This window comes from Thamnophis sirtalis, unplaced genomic scaffold, assembly GCF_051295495.1.
Source record: "Thamnophis sirtalis isolate CommonGarterSnake01/CBP01778 unplaced genomic scaffold, rThaSir2_p1.2 scaffold_2, whole genome shotgun sequence".
NCBI classification, from domain to species: domain Eukaryota; kingdom Metazoa; phylum Chordata; class Lepidosauria; order Squamata; family Natricidae; genus Thamnophis; species Thamnophis sirtalis.
Window position 1 is genome coordinate 23,968,777 of NW_028261382.1, and position 18,286 is coordinate 23,987,062.

At 44.9% G+C, this 18,286-nt stretch overlaps 1 protein-coding gene across 2 annotated transcripts in view; it reads left to right on the top strand.

Annotated features, from left to right (window-relative positions):
• MAP1A (microtubule associated protein 1A) overlaps positions 1 to 18,286 on the top strand; it is a 62,677-nt gene that overhangs the window by 28,590 nt on the left and 15,801 nt on the right. The window contains exons 1-4 of one of the 2 annotated variants that reach the window (XM_087704450.1): positions 215 to 249; positions 7,889 to 7,971; positions 8,335 to 8,475; positions 9,062 to 16,853. In XM_087704450.1, coding sequence (XP_087560576.1) covers positions 9,212 to 16,853 — 7,642 coding nt within the window. In that variant the 5' untranslated portion in view covers positions 215 to 249; positions 7,889 to 7,971; positions 8,335 to 8,475; positions 9,062 to 9,211. Of the gene's footprint in view, positions 1 to 214; positions 250 to 7,888; positions 7,972 to 8,334; positions 8,476 to 9,061; positions 16,854 to 18,286 lie in introns of those variants that run through there. The other variant, XM_014070398.2, reaches the window with a different exon arrangement.

Genomic DNA, 18,286 nt, shown 5'->3' on the forward strand with positions numbered 1-18,286 from the left:
GGCACCCGCCTACGCCAGAACCCCGCGGGCCTCGCGGTTGAGGCGGCGCCCGGCGGGGGCAGGCGCGGCCACGGCTCACAAGGGGTTACGGCTGCTTGGGCGGGCGACGAGCGGCTCCTCCTCCGCGCGCTGACAGCAGCAGCAGCAGTTTGGTGTTGCCGGGCCCGCCGGCAGGCTAGTTGCCGCGGGCATCCGAACGGAGGGCGGTGCCGGCAGGGGACCCCGCGAGGAACGGCCGTCGCCGGGCAGGTGAGGCTGGGCGCGCGGCGGCAGCTGCAGAGAAGCGGGCGGGCGGCCGGGCATCCCCTCGGCGCTCTGCGCATCCAGCCGGCGGAGGAGGCCCGCGGGGCGGCCCTGATTGTCCGGCGCGAGGAGGCTCGGCCCTATTAGCCCCCCAGGATCTCCCGCGGGGACGCCTTTGGTAGCGGGGGGGGGGTCCGCCTGGGCGCGCCGACCGAAGCTCCCCAGCCTCCGCCGGGGAGAGGGCGGCACCTGCCCGCCGCCCTCCGAAGCCGCTCGCCCGAGCCGCTTTTCGGCCTGCGGGGAGGGCTCCTCGGCCAACGCCCGCCAAGTCTCCCGCTGGGAGGGAAGCTCGGGAACTTGCGGCGCACGCTCGCCCGGCGCGCCCACTGCGGCAAATTCCGCAGCTGGCGCCCTCTGCTCCGAACGCCCGGCGCCCCGCCCATCCCCGGGGCCCAGCTGCCGGCGTCCAGTCGAGGCGTGAGCGGCGGCCTCGGGAACAGGAGGCGGAGCGGCCGTGGCTGATCCGGCGGGGTCTCCCGGCCCCGCGGCTGCTTCCCCCTCGAGCTCAGCGATCGCGCTATTGCCCCGGGCGCCATGCCGGCTATTGGGGCCCGTCCCTCCGGCGATCGGCGGAAATGCAGGCAAGCCGTGTGGGACCCCTGAAAGCGTCTCCGGTGGATTGGGCAAAAGGAAGGAAAGGTCCCGACCTGGAGAAGCCCCCCAGGCCTCGGCCCCGAAGGTCGGAAAGCGGCAGGAGTGCCGCCCTTCTCCTTCCCGGCCGGAGAAGGTCACGCGCAGGGAGGCCCAGTGCCTCAGCAGCGTCTAGCCATCCGCCGGTGGGCTCCTCTGGGGCGTCCCCGCAGGGCCTCAAGGGGAGGCTGGGTGGAGGGGACGCCTGTCTCCGGGAGTAGAGCAGATCTCCTTTCTGGGCTGCCCCTGCAGGCAAAGGACTCCCCTTAAAGGCTCCTTCAGGGGTCACTGTCCTGCCTCCCATCCCTCATCCTCTCAGTCCAGGCCAGAGCAAATTGGAGAGTTGGGGGGGGGGATATTCTGCCAAGATCTCAGGGCTGCTTACAGGAGAGGCTTCTGCCTCCTCCTGAGGAGGGATCTGGGGCATCTTCCACTGCAGAGAAAGGAAGCTTGGTTATAAGTGGGCTTCTAGTTTCGTTCCAGAGCTCTTTACGGCTGGTTCAGAGCTCCAGTGTAGAGCAAGAAGCCCCTGGGCGTAGGAAGAGGCTGCTCAGGGGATCTTTGCAATCCAGACCTTGACCACATGCTGAGCTTGCCAAGAGCTTAGAGATGCTTCTGAATCTCCTGCCTGGGTAGATCATTCTTCCCACTGTTACCGGTGGGAGAAAACTCAGGCAGGTCAAGGCAGGGAACCTTCACATTGCCCAGTTTCAGGTTGCACGTCAACCATTTGGAGGTGAAGACAAGGTCTTGATGCTAGACTCTTAGCATATAGCCGCCTCTGTGGATTGGGTGTGACATTTCGTGACAAACCCATGGTTGCTATGGTACAATGAATTTCCAATAGTTTCCAGAAATTCCTACTTGGAGGTTTATATCCCACAGCACAAACAGTTGAAAGAACTCCACCGACTGGATGTCCTTCAGCAAGGTTCCACTGGGCAAGACATGATTGGGATCCCCTAGTTTTCTCTCAGCTCAGTATAGCAGGCCATCCTTCACAATTCATCATCTCCACAAGGGGTCACTCTTAGATTGTCCCATTGGCATCTTATCACTCTTAGAGCATCTGGGGCAGAATTCAGAAGCAGGTAAGCAGATCTAAGAGGGCAGTAGCCCCATTACCAGGAACCCAGGGTTACCAGGCACGCTTGCTCACACACGACACGTATAGGAAAAGGTTTCTCTCTCTCTCTCTCTCTCTCTCCCTCCCTCCCTCCCTCCCTCCCTCCCTCCCTCCATCTATTTAATCTATCAAATTTATAAGTTACCCATCTCCCTCACGCATCTAGTTTAAAGGCTACAATGTTACATGCAGCATTAGTGTGGGCAGCTAAGAATGAATATATAGTTAACCATTTAGATGTAGAGAAAGCATATCTTCATGCACCATTGTAACATACTATATATTTACAGAAGCTTGCAGGATTTAAAACTGATAGTAAAACTGATTGCTGGAGGTTGAAAAAGAGTCTTTAAGGCTTGAAGCAATCAGGATATGAGTGGAATCAATGTACAGTTGCAAGAAAAAGTATGTGAACCCCTTGGGATTACATGGAGTTTTGCATGAATTGGTCATAAAATGTGCTCTGAACTTCATCTAAGTCACAACAATAGACAAACACAGTCTGCTGAAAATAATATTACACAAACATTAGATGTTGCCATGGTTTAATTGTACATAACATGTAAACATTCACAGTGCAGGGAGGAAAAAGTATATGAGCCCCTAGCCTAATGACGTCTCCAAGAGCTAATTGGAGCCAGGAGTGAGCCAACCTTGACTCCAGTCAGTGTAATGATATTGGATATGTTGCTGACAGCTGTTCTGCCCTTTAAAAACACACACCTGTTGTGGGTTTACTGGTTTCAAGAAGCACTGTCTGATGTGAACCATGCCTCGCAGAAAAGAGCTCTCAGAAGACCTACGATCAAGAATTGTTGACTTGTATGAAGCTGGAAAGGGTTACAAAAGTATCTCCAAAAGCCTTGATGTTCATGTGTCCATGGTAAGACAGACTGTCTACAAATGGAAAAAGTTTAGCACTCTTGCTACTCTCCCTAGGTGTGGTCGTCCTGTAAAAATGACTGCAAGAGCACAGTGCAGAATGCTTCATGAGGTAAAGAAGAATCCTAGAGTGTCAGCTAAAGACCTATAGAAATCTCTGGCACATGCTAACATTTTTGTTGACACATCTACAATAAGGAAAACATTAAACAAGAATGGAGTACATGGGAGGACACCACGGAGGAAGCCATTGCTGTCCCCCCAAAAATATTGCAGCACGTTTGAAGTTTGCAAAAGAGCACCTGGATGTTCCACAGCACTACTGGCAAAATATACTGTGGACAGATGAAACCAAAATTGAGGAGTTTGGGAAAAACACACAATACTATGTGTGGAGAAAAAAAGGCACAGCACACCAATATCAAAACCTCATCCTCACTGTAAAACATGGCGGAGGGAGCATCATGGTTTGGGGCTGCTTTGCTGCCTCAGGGCCTGGACGGATTGTTGTCATTGATGGGAAAATGAATTCCAGAGTTTATCAAGACATTTTGCAGGAAAACGTACGACCATCTGTCTGCCAACTGAAGCTCCGCAGGGGAGACAATGACCCAAAGCATACAAGTAAGTCAACACAAAAATGGCTTCAACAGCACAGAATACACCCTCTGGAGTGGCCCAGTCAGAGTCCTGACCTCAAGCCAATTGAAATGCTGTGGCATGACCTTAAGAGAGCGATTCACACCAGACATCCCAAGAATATTGCTACACTGAAACAGTTTTGTGAAGAGGAGTGGTCCACAATTACTCCAGATCGTTGTGTAGGTCTAATCTGCAACTACAAGAAACATTTGGTTGAGGTTATTGCTGCCAAAGAAGGTTATTAAGTTATTAAGACCAAGGGTTCACATACTTTTTCCTCCCTGCACTGTGAATGTTTACATGTTATGTGCAATTAAACCATGGCAACATCTAATGTTTGTGTAGTATTATTTTCAGCAGACTGTTTTTCTATTGTTGTGACTTAGATGAAGTTCAGAGCATATTTTATGACCAATTCATGCAAAACTCCACATAATCCCAAGGGGTTCACATACTTTTTCTTGCAACTGTATAGTTAAAGAGTTAACTAAGATAGGTTTCAAAGCTGGCATGGCTGATCCATGTTTGTTTAAAAAAGAAAGTAATGATGTGATTTCATTGTTGCTATTGTTCATTGATGACATAGCATTAATCACTAAAATCACTATGAGGATTATAACACTGTTAAGGACTTAGTTCAGTATAAAACATCTTGGTGAGAGTAGGCAATATCTTGGTTTACAAATAGATAAAACTAGGGGAGGATACAAAATCTCACAAACTGAGAAGATTAACCAGCTACTCAGGATGCTTGGGATGGAACTGTGTAAAACTCCAATGAGTCAGGATTTAGCCGTGATGACATACAAAGCCCTGTTTTCGATGAAGGTATTTATCAGTCCCTAATTGGTAGCTTATCTTATCTCAGTAATTGGTCAAGGCCCGACATAGCATATAGTGTAAATCAATTAGCCAGGTTTAATGCTGAACCTACTGAAAGGCACTGAAAAGCTGCTAAGAGGGTATTAAGATATCTTAAATAAATGATGCATTATGCATTGTATTTAGAACCTAAGGATGATCTGAGTTTAACTGCATATGCTGATGCACATTTTGCTATAAATGTGTCTACACGGAAATCAACATCAGGGTTTGTTGTATAACTGGGAAAAGCACTAATTGGATGACGGTCTCTTAGACAAAAACATTTAAGTCTATCAACTATGGAGGCTGAATTTTCATGTTTGTCATTATTATGTATGGATTTGATTTGTTATAAACAACTCCTACTTGATATGGGGATTGACATACGAAATCCTATTGTTGTTTATGAAGACAATCAAGCAGCAATTCAGATGGCATCCAATCTTGCTGTAAAAACTAGGTCAAAACACACTGATCTAAGATATCTAAATGTAAGGCAAAGTGTGAATGGTAAATTAGTTTCACTGGAGTACTGCATGTCTGAACATAACATTGCAGATCATTTTACTAAGGCCCAAGGTAATATAAAGCATAAACGTTGTTGCGAGGAATACGGATTAAGATTATAAACTTTATATATTGTCCTACCCAAAGGGGAGAATGTTAGGAATATAATCTAATGGTTGGGTTGGCAATATATAAATCATGTAACAATGCTCTACCGGTTTCTTTAAATCATGCTGTAAAATGTGATTGGTTGCTGTTTCCTCAATTGGCCATAAGAGGGAGCCAGAATCACTGTTAGGTTCTGATCTGATCTGATCTGGAAGCTGGCTGTTAGAAGTGCCATATTGTGATCAGCATGAGCTATTGTAAGTTTTGCAACTCCTAGCAAACTTTGTATACCGGGTTGTTTGTATTATTATGGACTATATTATTTGGATTATCCCTAACTGAAAGATATTGATGACTGATTGTCTTAACCATGTATGACTTGGACTGTTTGATGGACTCTGATACCTCTATTTCCACGAAAGTAAAAGCCTACTTAAACTGCAGTATCTCTGTATGCTGGTTTGCGTGTTCTCCAACAACATTCTCACAATGCTTTTCTGAACGTACTCGCTCTCCCAATGGGGAGCTTACCTAACAAGTCCCTAAAACCTTTGGAAAATATTCAGCTATGTCTTGGCCCAGTCTTGCCGTTTCAACCTGTGTGTCTTGTTCAGTGGTGGTCGGGTTTCAGCCTTCCTCACCTGGGCGTGTCTCTGAGCACTCAACACCTTATACCTCTGGGCACTCCAGGTGGGTTGCAGTTCTGGAAGATGACAGCGCTGGAGGAGGATGGGTTCCTGGTAGTCTCACATTTGATTCTTCTCAAATCTTTGGCAGTTAATTTGCGTCTTTTTCTCAACACATTTCTTGCGGCAACAAAACGTTAGATCCCACTCCAATATCTTAACAAGAGTGCTGCATCCCTCTGAAAGACTTTTTACAACTTTTGACTTATCAGAGTCAGTTAAATCTCTTTTTTCGCCCATTATGCCTGAGGAAAAGAAGCTGCCTAATAATTATGCACATCTTGATATAGGGTGTTGATCTCCTTAGTTGACACCCTCCCTCAATACTCAAATACAGATCACCTGAAAGGGCTTGCATCCACTAAGCATTCCCGTTTATACAGCTTGGAGGTAGAAAAATGCATAAAAATGATGATATGGTTTAACTTAAGTCACTTGCCAAATAATTGTGCACACAGTGCAATTCATCAGAGATTCTATTCTGAATCTATTAAATTCCGCAAAGAATGTATTTGAAGGAATGAAAACCAGATTTTCTCTTAGCAATATAAAAAGATTGTGTCAGGGCTGCTTCACTTAATAACCAAGAAAGAAACTCCATTTTGCAGAATTAAGAGTACTTTTACTGGTTATAAATAAATAGAAGCTAAGCAAAGCTGGATATGAGATAAAAGCATATCGATGTATGACCCATTCCCCTCCCCTTGGTAATCCCAGCTCATAATCCAACCCAATTACTTCAAAGGTGTCATGTGGGAGACATCTTCAAAAATCATCATCAGGTTGGTATGCCGGACAGTTGGCCTTGGTGGGAAACTCCTCTCCCCGCTACATGCGCAGTAGATAGTGAGAACAACTCCCTTCTTACAATCTCTCCTGTACAGAATATTTCCTACACCCAAATACCATCCCCCCACTCCCCGTTTCAATGGCATCTGAAAAGCAAGCAGCAAAACAGAGGCTGACAGATTGACTCATGATTTTGTTTTGCAAGCTGCTGGCATTATTTTGAGAAAAAGATGGAAAAGTGTGTCAAGAAACCTCTGAAACAGCTGTGAATCGCAAACAGAATTATAAATAAATTTCCCATTTCTTCAAATAATTTCTGAAGCATATCTGATATGATTATTTTTTTTCTGAAGATTGCTCTAGAAAGCCCCTCCTTGCCATTTTTCTAGTATTGTATATTATAAACCAAAGAAGAAAGTATTTCAAGCAAGCAAAAGTAAAATACAAGCCTGCCCCACTTTTTTTCCTTTTATCTTTGTGTGGCTTTAACAATTTTCTTTTAGTATATCTCTGTAAGCTACAACAACATTACATCTCCAAGTCTAGTTCATTAGCTTTTTTGTCATGTGGACTCCATGTAGAATCTTTAACAGGAAACAAAGTATTGCCAAGAAGGTCTGGTCTCTTTAACTGGCTTGGAGCAAATTTATACCAAAGCATTTTTGTTAAAGGTAAAAATTATAAAAATAAGGGGTTTTTTGGGGGGGGGAGACTACACCTCATCCATTTAAAAATCAAAGTGTCTTTCGCTTTTTTTTCTTTTTTTTCTAATCCCAAAATAAGGTTTAGCTCATTGCAAGGAATCTTATCTTTGCCAAAAAATAAATAAATCTCTACCTGTAGATTAATTACTTCCCAGATTGATGAAGAAATGAGGAAGGTGGGGCTTAATGCCCTATATAGGTTAAATCACAATTAAGAGCACAAATGGAATCCTGGAACTTCCAGCAGCTCAATTTTCAAACCCTCTGCAAAACTTCTGCAGTTTACTCATGAGGGGCTGCTGTCCAGAGTGCAATTTATTATACAATTGATCTGACAAGATCACATTAACCAGAAAGCACCTTCCAGACAATGCTCACGGCTCCTTCAAAGATGTCAGCCTGCCATAATTTCCCACCAGATGCCCTGAAAACCAAGTGGAATTTCCTTGCGGTTGGTTCATAGTTCAGGAGAATGAACGGGAGAAAATATCAACATGAGTAGTCATAATCGACTCTAGACTTGAAGACTTTCCACCTGAAGAATTCAGCAAAGACCTGGTCATAATGGTCTTGAGTGTTAAAGCAAATGGGACCTATTGCAATTGGCAGATCTATTTGAAAAACAAAGCTTCTCTCCTTCTCTCCAGGTCAGAGGACCCTCCATCACCAGAGCGAGGACCTGGACACCGTCATCTTAGTCAATCCTGACGAGTGGAGCGCTGTGTCAGAGGTAAAAACATAGAAGGCCAGCATGTCTGGTTTTGTCACAGTTGTTGCAACGGAACTGTACAATGGCCTGTCAAATATGAGCTAAAATGTGTAAATGTCTTGAGCCATTCCTCAAAATTGTGTGCTTAACTACGGCATCCAGGCCCTGCTTTCTAAAAAGTAAGCTGACCTCCTGCTCTTCCTCTTTATTTAACTGCAGTGTATTGATTCTCCTTAACACTGTTGGGTGAATATGAGTCCAAAAACATCACAGAGCTTGGCAGGTGTTTCTAAACCTTGGGGAAGGTGGGGCACTTCTGTTATAAAGTTCTGAAAACCCAGAAGTCATGAATAGGAAGCTGAAATCCATCTCTGATATGAACAGGTCCGTTCTTTGATATGTGGCCCTTCTGCCCACAAGCTGCTAGTCCTGTGTGGGCAAACCTCTGACCAGGGAGGTGATTTGATTCTGCAGACTGGGACTTTCACCTACCAGAAACTCACCGGCATATTTGCAGATCCAGAGGTAAGCTTCATGAGTGGGTAAACTTGGATTCCAATTGAATCAGCTGGCTTTGTTCCCTTGCCACTAGTTCCTCCTACCTTGAATTTAATTTTGGGAGTCTAGTAAATTTTGTCTTAAGCCATAAGCTACCTTCAGCACTAGCAATTTGAGTTGTTGCGCTGGAGACATTTTTATATGGAGACTCGCCACATGGCATTAATTCAGAAACATTCAGCATGTTTTCCATCATCTGAACTGTATAATTATATATTCCAGAGATCTTAGATACTTTCTTAGACTCTTTAAAAATTCCTCTCTAGTACCTGCTCTTCTAGTCAATATAATGATTAAATAGCATCTTTATGTGTATAATTCATATAAATGTAACATAAATATATGTCTATATTTCATATAAATTTAATAAATAAACATGTTTCTACTAAAAATAGTTGTAGGTTATCCAGGAGTAACAGACGGATCTATAGATTATTGATCGATTGTGTAGTATTTTTTTTAATTAAGATGAATTTGCATAGTATTCACTAAAATAATTTTTGAACTTAATCAAGAAGATTTCATTATTATAACTTGTTTTAAACTCTTGTAGGTCACCCAGCTTCTCAGTAATACCAATCCAGCTTCTAAAACCTCCCTCACCATATCGTGCTTGGGAGAAGGAGATTGGAGAAATCTTCGACACTCCAGTTTCCAAGACCTTTATTGCCTGAGAGTTAATCCTGATTCAGTCCTGCCTGAGATGGATGGGATATCTGAATTTGCTGAATATGTCTCTGAGACAGTGGATGTCCCATCCCCCTTTGATCTTCTGGAACCCCCAAACTCGGGGGGGTTTCTAAAGCTCTCCAAGCCCTGCTGCTACATATTCCCAGGAGGAAGGGGGGACTCTGCTCTCTTTGCTGTCAATGGATTCAACATTCTGGTTGATGGTGGCTCAGACAGGAAGTCCTGTTTCTGGAAACTGGTCCGACATCTGGATAGGATTGACTCAATTCTCCTGACCCATATTGGAGCTGACAATCTCCCTGGTATTAATGGACTCTTGCAGAGGAAGATTGCTGAGCAGGAAGAAGAGCAGTCACAGGGATCCACTAACTACAGTGACTGGATAAAAAACCTTCTGTCCCCAGAGCTTGGGGTGGTTTTCTTCAATGTTCCTGAGAAGCTTCGAATGCCAGAGTCATCCATGAAAGTCAAAAGAAGCATTGCAGAAGCCAGCCTGACCCTGCAGTACCTCAACAGGCTAAGCATCAAGCCAGAGCCTCTCTACAGAGTGGTCACCAATACTGTTGAGCCAATCACTCTGTTCCACAAAATGGGTGTTGGGAAATTGGACATGTACATCTTGAACCCCGTCAAAGAGAGCAAGGAGATGCAGTTTCTCATGCAGAAGTGGACTGGAAACAGTAAAGCCAAGACAGGCATTATCCTTAGCAATGGGAAAGAAGGGGAGATTTCGGTTCCCTATCTAACATCCATCACAGCCCTTGTAGTGTGGCTTCCTGCAGGACCAACAGAAAAAATTATACGAGTTTTGTTTCCAGGAAATGCACCACAAAATAAGATTTTGGAAGGTCTTGAGAAACTCAAGCATCTTGATTTTCTGAAGTATCCTGTAGCTACCCAGAAAGATATGGCTTCTGTCACACCCTCTTCTGTGCTTAAACAGTCCAAGATTAAACAACGGACAGACAGTAAAGAGAGCCTCAAATTATCCCTTAAGCCGCCTACAACAAAGATAGTTACTGAAGAGGGCTCTAAAGAGATGAAGATGGAGACAGTAAAAGAGGCTAAAACTGAGAGAAAGGGAAAAGAGCATTCTGAAATGCTTCAAGAGAAATTGGTTAAAACAGAGAAAGTAAAAATTGACTCCAGCGATGCCCTTAAAGCTGAGAAAAGAAAACTTGCCAAAGACAAAGTTGGCAAAAAACATCTGAAAGAGAAAATTTCTAAACTGGAAGAAAAGAGAGACAAAGAAAAGAAAGATGTTAAAAAGGAGAAGAGGGAGATTAAAAAAGATGATGGGAAAAAAGAAGAAAGGAAAGATTCAAGGAAAGATGAAAAAAAGAAAGAAGCTAAATCAGAGTTGAAAAAAATTTCTAAGCCAGACTTGAAGGCATTTACCCCTGAAGTAAGGAAGACTTTATACAAGGCAAAAGTTCCCAGTAGAATTAAAACTGATAAAGTTCGTACTAAAAGTGAAAAGTGCACCACTGGAGAACAGAAGCCTCCAGCTGTTCCAAAAAACCAGCAGCAGCCTCAAGGCCCACCATTTATAGCTGAGGAGAGGCTTGTGATATCTTCCCCAGAGGACCTGACCAAGGATTTTGAGGAGCTGAGTTGTGAAGAGCCAAAAGAACCTCATCCTGCCTCTGCTCCTTTAGTGGCAGAGGCAGTCTCCAAGCATACGGAAAGGCAGGATCCCTGTGACCTAGCTGCTGAAAAGGGGGTGCTGATATCCAAAGGGAGCAGTAGTTCAGGATTTCCTTCTCTGGCCATGCCAGGGGAGGAGATGGTTTTCCCAGAAGGTGAGGTGGTAGAAGCAGGCAAATCATCTGAAAAACCCAATGAAAAAGCAACCCTAGCAGAGCCTCTTGGGCAAGAACTGGATGAGAACATGAGAAGGAGTGTTGGAGAATTTCCAGGAAAAGGAAAAGATCAGATACTATCACATAGGGAAGAAAAAACTGCTGCTTCAGGAAGGGATTGGGTGTCCGCAAGAGAAGACGCAAGCTTGAAAAAGAAAGATGTGTTTAAAAAGGCAGAGCTGGAATGGACATTAGAAGATGATGTAAAGGCAAAAGATGAAGAGTTAGTAAAGAAAGAGCTTTCTCAAGTTCAGCTGCCTCAAGACCCATCTTTGCTTTCTGATGGGAAAGGAAAAGAACACAAGACAGAAAGAGTGAACTCAAGCAAAGTACCTGGGAAGTCACCAGGGATAAGGGAAAGGGAGGACTCTCATTTGGGAGGCATGCCTTTCCCATCAGGAGAACATATTTCCTACATCCAAGACGAAACCATCCCCGGCTACTCAGAGACAGAACAGACCATCTCGGATGAGGAGATCCATGATGAGCAAGAGGAGAAGATGGCACACTTCAAGCCAGACATTGGCAGTTATGACATTGCAGGATCAGATCAGACAGACACCTTTGAAGTTGCCAATGGGATCCAGACTCTTACAGCACCTGAAGTTGCCAAAGGACAGGAACCTGAAATCCTTGCCTATCCTACAAATCTTGTGGCAGCCCCTTTGGCAGAAGAGGAGCATGTCTCTTCAGCAACATCCATTACAGAATGTGACAAACTTTCCTCCTTTGCCACTTCTGTCGCTGAAGACCAATCAGTTGCATCAATCACAGCGCCACAGACAGAAGAAACAGGCAAAAGTTCTTTCCTGTTGGATACAGTGAACAGCATACCTTCCTCTCGAACAGAGGTCACCCAAGGCCTAGATTACGTACCTTCTGCTGGTACTATTTCTCCCACATCTTCCCTAGAAGAGGACAAAGGCTTTAAGTCTCCTCCTCCAGAAGACTTCCATAGTCAAATCGAAAATGAGCAGAAACTTGAAGCCTGCAAGAAAGTTTTACAGCAGCAGCAGCAAGAAATCCCACACTTTGAGAGGCCTTGGCAAGCAGAAGAACATTATGATGCCCTACTGTTTTTACAACAAGGGCCCCTGGGAGATAGTTCCGGTGATATATCTATGGAAGGACCTCAAGAAACAACCCTGCTTTTGAGCGAAGCAAATGCACACTTGTTGCATGTACAACAAGGCTCTGGCGATGCTGAAGATCGCTGCATAAGCCCTGATGATAGCACAGTCAAGATGGCATCTCCCACTAGTGCAGGGCACACACCTTTTCATCAATCCCCTATAGAGGAAAAAATGGACTCCACAGAAGCAGAGATGTTTGAAAAGGCAGCAAAATCTCCTATAATGGGGATTGAAGTAGAAAGACCCAACAGAGCAATGAATGTATCCAGAACATTTGAAGGCGAGGGGAAGCATCATGAAATCAAGGAGATGTGCCTTCATGACATGCATGGCCTGGAAGCAGCAGCCATCCTGCGTGCAGGATTTTTATCTGCACCGAATGAAGTCAGGAGCCAGCATTTGGAGAAAGAGGAGCTAGCAATAAGCTTCTACCACAAACAAGAAACTATTGATATTTCTGACCTGGAGCTTCCCACTAAAGATAACCTTCTAGAGACCTTAAAAGATGCATCATCTAAAAATATTGGCACTGCCAAGGAAGCTTCCCATGAACATATTGTTAGGCCTGGGACTGAAGAGTTCTCTGCTTCAGAAATACCACCACCAAAAGGATGGGAAGCAATTTCAGACATATCTAGAGATGAAAAATCTTCACAAATCATTAATTTGCCAGGGGAAGAAAAGGCATCTTCTTTTACAGATGAAATCCCTGGGAAGACATCATATTCTGATAATTTTATCACTGAAATATTTCAAGTGGGTTTGCATTTGACAGAAACTGGCTTAGAGCAAAAAGAGTCTGCTTCTTCAGAAGATAGTAAATTTGTTTTGAGTCTTCATGAAGAAACCCCTTCATATTTATTCAAAGAAGAAATTTCTCCAAGGGATGCTACACTTCTGCTTATGAAAGAGAGCCCTACTAAAGAAACATCATTGGGCATGCTTGGGGAACAAGTGTGTCCTAAAACTAAACACCAAGCTTCAGCAGAAGAGAGTCCAAGTACAGATGAAAGATCAGAAGCTGATATAAAAGAGGATCCATGCAGTTCCTCTTTAAATTTTCAGCAAAGTCCATTTCTAGATGCCACCATAATAAAGCCTTCAGCAGACCCTTTTCTGGAAAATGAAAGATCAGCTTCTTTAACAGAAAAACAAACTTGCAAGGAACTGTCTCCCAAACAAACATCTCCAGAATCTAAGTCCTCAAGCTTCACATCAGTGAGCCCAGTTTTAGATAGCAGTGCCTTGGAAGTTTCATCTGGAGAGAAAGAGCCTTGTCAATTTATAGGAAAGAAAGAGAAAATAAATGATCTATCTCCAAAAATAGAAAATCCTTATATGAGAGAAATAAATTACGAGAAGAAAGTGTGGTTTCCAGAGGTAATGAACGAAGTACCATGCAAAGAACAGCAAATGAAATATGACAAAGAAAAGGGAGAGTCTACATTTTTGGATGACAAGGTAGACATATCTACTAAGAAGGAAGAAAACATTTGCTCTCTGGAGAGTGAAGACATTCCCAAACAGGATAGTTTGGATGCTGAACATGGCTCCTTTCAGGGAGACCCTGCCAACGAGAAGGATGGCTTTTTATTTGTAGATGACAAGCCTACGTTTAAAGAAAAGCCAGCTCCCCAAGCACATCCCAATCAAGATATTTTGAATTCAGAGAAAGTTGAGCTTTGTAGTTTTGAAAATAGTCCCTCTTTTGAACTTGAAAATAAGCCAAAATCAAGTCTGGAATGGACTTTTTTGTCCTTTCCACACCAGGCTAAGATGCCCATTTCAGGGCAAGGAGAAGAAGAAGAACCTCTCCCTCAATCTAATCAAGTAATGGAGAAAGTGACCTCACACCCATCTTTTGACCCCATGAGTGAAGCTATGGAGTCCCAGGAAGGAAAGCAAAATGCTGATGAGAAATCACCTGATCACGCAGATGCCAGTAGAAAGCAGCCAAGAACTTCTGCAACTCTTCTGAATGCAGGGCCAGAGGAGAATAGACAGTTTTATCCTGACCAAGATTGCAGAGGAAGCAGAGATCTTGACATCCCTTCACAAGACACACACTCCTTTGGCCAAAGCAAATGCTCTATGTGGTCAGGTGCTCTGGACCCCTCCGGTTCTTTGGAGTCGCACGATTCCAATGCGAAGGCAGGTGAGAAAGGGCAAGAGAATGAAGAGAGGGAACCAACTCCCTACCCTCATGAAAAAACTTTCCAGTATGCTGATGTCTATAGGAGTGTGATGATGTCAGATGTTGGCCGTCCTGGAAAGGATGCAGTGACCAAGAGTACTCAAGCCTTGAGCCCTCAGAAGGAGGAGTTCCTCTACCCCATTTCCTCCAAAGAAGAAGATTCTTACCTCTCCACTCCTACTGAGAAAGAACTCTCATCCCCAAGTTCGCCAAAGGTTACAATGGAGCATTCCTTTAAGTATGCGGAGGTTACTGAGCAGTGTTTTCAGGATCCACATTCCATGATATCCACAGACACACAATCTAAAGAAAGCCCACCAGAAAGCCCAATGAACCTCCAACCTGCCTCCTCTTTGGGAGATACAACCTTCAGGGACATGTTTAAACAGAAAGATCTAATCATTTCCCCTGAAAAGATGAGCCCTTCAGATAGAAAACCCAGTAAGAAGCAGGAGTCCTCAATGGGTTTTCATGCCAAAGATATTTATTATGAGAAAGCTGAAAGAGAAGATAGTGCTAGTGACTCAGAGCTGGAGAAAGGTGCCAAGGAGAGGTCAGAAAAAGAATCAGGGTCTCCAATGGTAAAGCACAAAGAACTCTATACTGTGTCAGAGAAGGGTAACATCTCTGTCCCAGGACAAGAAATCTATGATGGGTCATTGGGAGAGGGAAGTCACTCCAAGAAAACAGCCAGTGGCAGCCTTGCAGATCTCAGCAGACAGGAAGGGGGCTCAAATATGTCCCAGGTGGTCATCGAACAATACTCCAAGGAGGAAGAGCAAAAGAGCCTCTTAGAAAAAGCCTGGGATGATGTTGACCCCAAAAGCTTTTCACCTGCAGCCTCTGCTAAAGACAAGGACTCCCCAAAGGGACCCGTCCTCCTTCCTAAAGGACTTGATTGTTCTTCCTCTGGATTTGAACTTTCCTGTCTGGAAAAGCATGAGCCATCCATTTTGTTCAGACATGAAGCCCGTTTCTCCTCCCACTTGGAACATAAATCTCTCATCTTAAACATGCCTGAACCTGCTTCTTCAGGGAAAGCCCAAGAAGATGAATACTTAGAGGTATCAAAAAAGGGGGATTCCCCCTTTGTAGAGCTATATGAAGAAGAAGGAAAGCTCCCTTTGTGGACATCTCCAGAGTATTCAATTCACAAACAGTCATCCAGCCCCACTGAGGAACCTTTCTCAGGGACCGCTCTCTCTGCAGGGCAGCCAACAGGTGACAGCCCCTTCCCCAGCCTCCAATACATCTCGGAGGCCCAGAGCCCACACATCACCTCTCCACTGCTTTCAGAAGAGGCTGCTTTAGATGCGGTAGGGGATGTGGCCTCTGCCAGCACAATGGCCAGGCAGCCATCAAAAGCCACTTGCACAGTTGGCTGTTGTCCACAGCCAGCAAGCCCCCAAGAATGGCCAGCAGCCGCCACTCCCCTTCCTAATGCCCTGGCCACTTCTCTTCATGATCAGCAGGAGGCAGGAGCGACAGTTAATGGCCCCACAGAAGTCAGCCTCAGTCCACTCACTTTCTATGATTCATCACCCATTTCAGAAAAATCTAGGTGGGTAGTGGAGGAGCAGGAGGAGGTTAGTGCAAGGCAGAGCCGTCCCCTGTCCCTGTTGAGCCCTTCCCAGGAGGACTTCCCAAATCCTCGGTTGAGCAGCCAAAGAGAGGAGCACGGGGAGACTTGCCAAGCAGTAGAACCAGGCTTCAAAGCCATATCTAACTGTGGCCAGAAAGCATATGAGCGTAAACAAAGAAAGGGTGAATTATCTCCATCATTCATCAACCCAAGCCCTCACGATTCATCAGAAGACAGTGAGTTTTCACAGGTTAAAGGGCTTATTTCAGTAAAAGGAAAGCCACATTCAGTTCCTGGTGGCCATAGACCAACTACTTCTGCTCTGGAAGAAACTCCTCCCACCTCTGCCAGTGATTCAGGGACTTCTCAGTCAGACTCAGATGTTCCTCCTGAAACAGAGGAATGCCCCTCAATTACAGCTGAGGCAGCCCTGGACTCAGATGAAGATACTGATTATCTCCCAGTAGACAAAGCTGCAGGCAGTTCCCAGCATGGCACAAAGTATGGCCAGGACCCACAACCTGCTTCCTTGCCAGACCCTCAGCCTCAGACTCCACATCCAGATGTCTGCATGATGGATCCTGAAATGTTGCTGATTGAGCAGAACATGAACAGACTTGACAAGATATCCAAGAAGGGCATGAAGGAGAAAAATAAAGCATTGAAGAAGCTACTGGGCAAGTCCAAGTCCTCCGCCCCATACCAAAAAGCTGATAAATCATTACTTAGTCCCATGAAGCAACCATCTGACAGGTCTTCAAAACCAGGGATAGCCAAGAAAGAGAAATTGCTCAAGCCACCCATGGAAGACCGAGAGGAGGGTTCTCGAAGCGCCCACACCAGCCCTGGCAAGAGCCTCATCAATGGTGTCAAAGCTGGCCCAGGTAAGAATGAACAGAGGTACAGATTGGAAAGGTTCGGATCTTCCAGAGGAACGATTATTTGGGCAGAGGAGCCCAAATATCATCAACCCTTTAGTGCTTCTGAAAGGTCACCCTCGTCATCAGGAGACTTTGAGGGGGCACAAGAATTAATACAATACACAGCAGAGAGTCTGGTCGATTCCTCCTTCCTTTATTAGCAATATAGGGGAGGTTACTACCAGTGGTGGGATTCAGCCAGTTCCCACTTATTCGGGAGAACCAGTTGGTAACTTTCTAAGCAATTCAGACAACTGGGTTTTGGAAGAAATCTTTTGTTTTTTCCCACTTTACAGGGCTAATCCTGTAAGGAAGGCAGGAAGGAAACATTCTGGTGTTGTTTCTAGCCTAATCTTTATTGCCCTGCTTACAGAAACTGCCTCTCCAGTTAACTCTTATTACCATTGTAACAACTAAGGTGAAGTGCCCATCGACCTGAGTGACATTGACACGTCCACATGATCACATGACCACCGAGCCCCACCTACCCAGCTGGTCATTAGGGCAGAGAACCGGTTGGTAAATTATTTGAATCCCACCACTGGTTATTACTTTCATTTTTATCCATAAAATGTTTTAGACAGAATTAAATTAATTACAGGGGCTAAATAAGCTATAGATGCCTCCTCCTTTTTCCATTGCTTTATCTGCCTTTCTGACTACTAATAGCAAAGCCCCAGTAAAACAATTAAAGGCTTTGTTTACGTATCCAAGAGTTTAAGTTCACTGTCTCTCCCTACTGGATGCATGTGCAGCTTGCAATGTTGACAAAAATATGCATTGCAGTTTCTTAGCTCCCACTTAGAATTAAGTCAGGGAGCAGCAGCCTCAGCCTGGCAGGATGGGAAATCAGTCTCCTCAGCTTCTCATGAAAGCAATTTGTGTGAAAGAAATGCCCCTAGAGGTCCATCTTGGAGCACAGCAGAGTTCTCTGGACCCTGCTCAGGAGCGTGATGTTATCTGCTCCATCTCAGGATCTCCAGCCAACTTTTCTCCCCTTCCCTAGAACTCTAACAGATCGTTTGAAGTCTTCCCAGTTCTCCCTCCGTCCCCTACTTGCTAGTGCAGCCTCCCTTTCTCCCATACAGAAGTTGACATCTGTGAGAAACTCGTCTCTACTTCTGCTAGCTGCCAGCCTCAGTTAATGAAAAGGCTGTGCATTTGGCTCAGGACGTGACAGGATGGCACCCAGGCTTCAGGAGTGCCATTCTATCATATACCCCCTCCATCTTATGAGGGGTTGGGGTCATTTTTCCCCCAGCCTTTGTTTCATTGATATCTGCATGGCAGGGGACATTCTTTGGCTCACTTCCAGATCCAGACAGAAAAATCAGCAACTTGGTACTATTTTCCTGATTAATGTTAACTGCAAACCTGTATGGTTGCAGAGTTAGCAT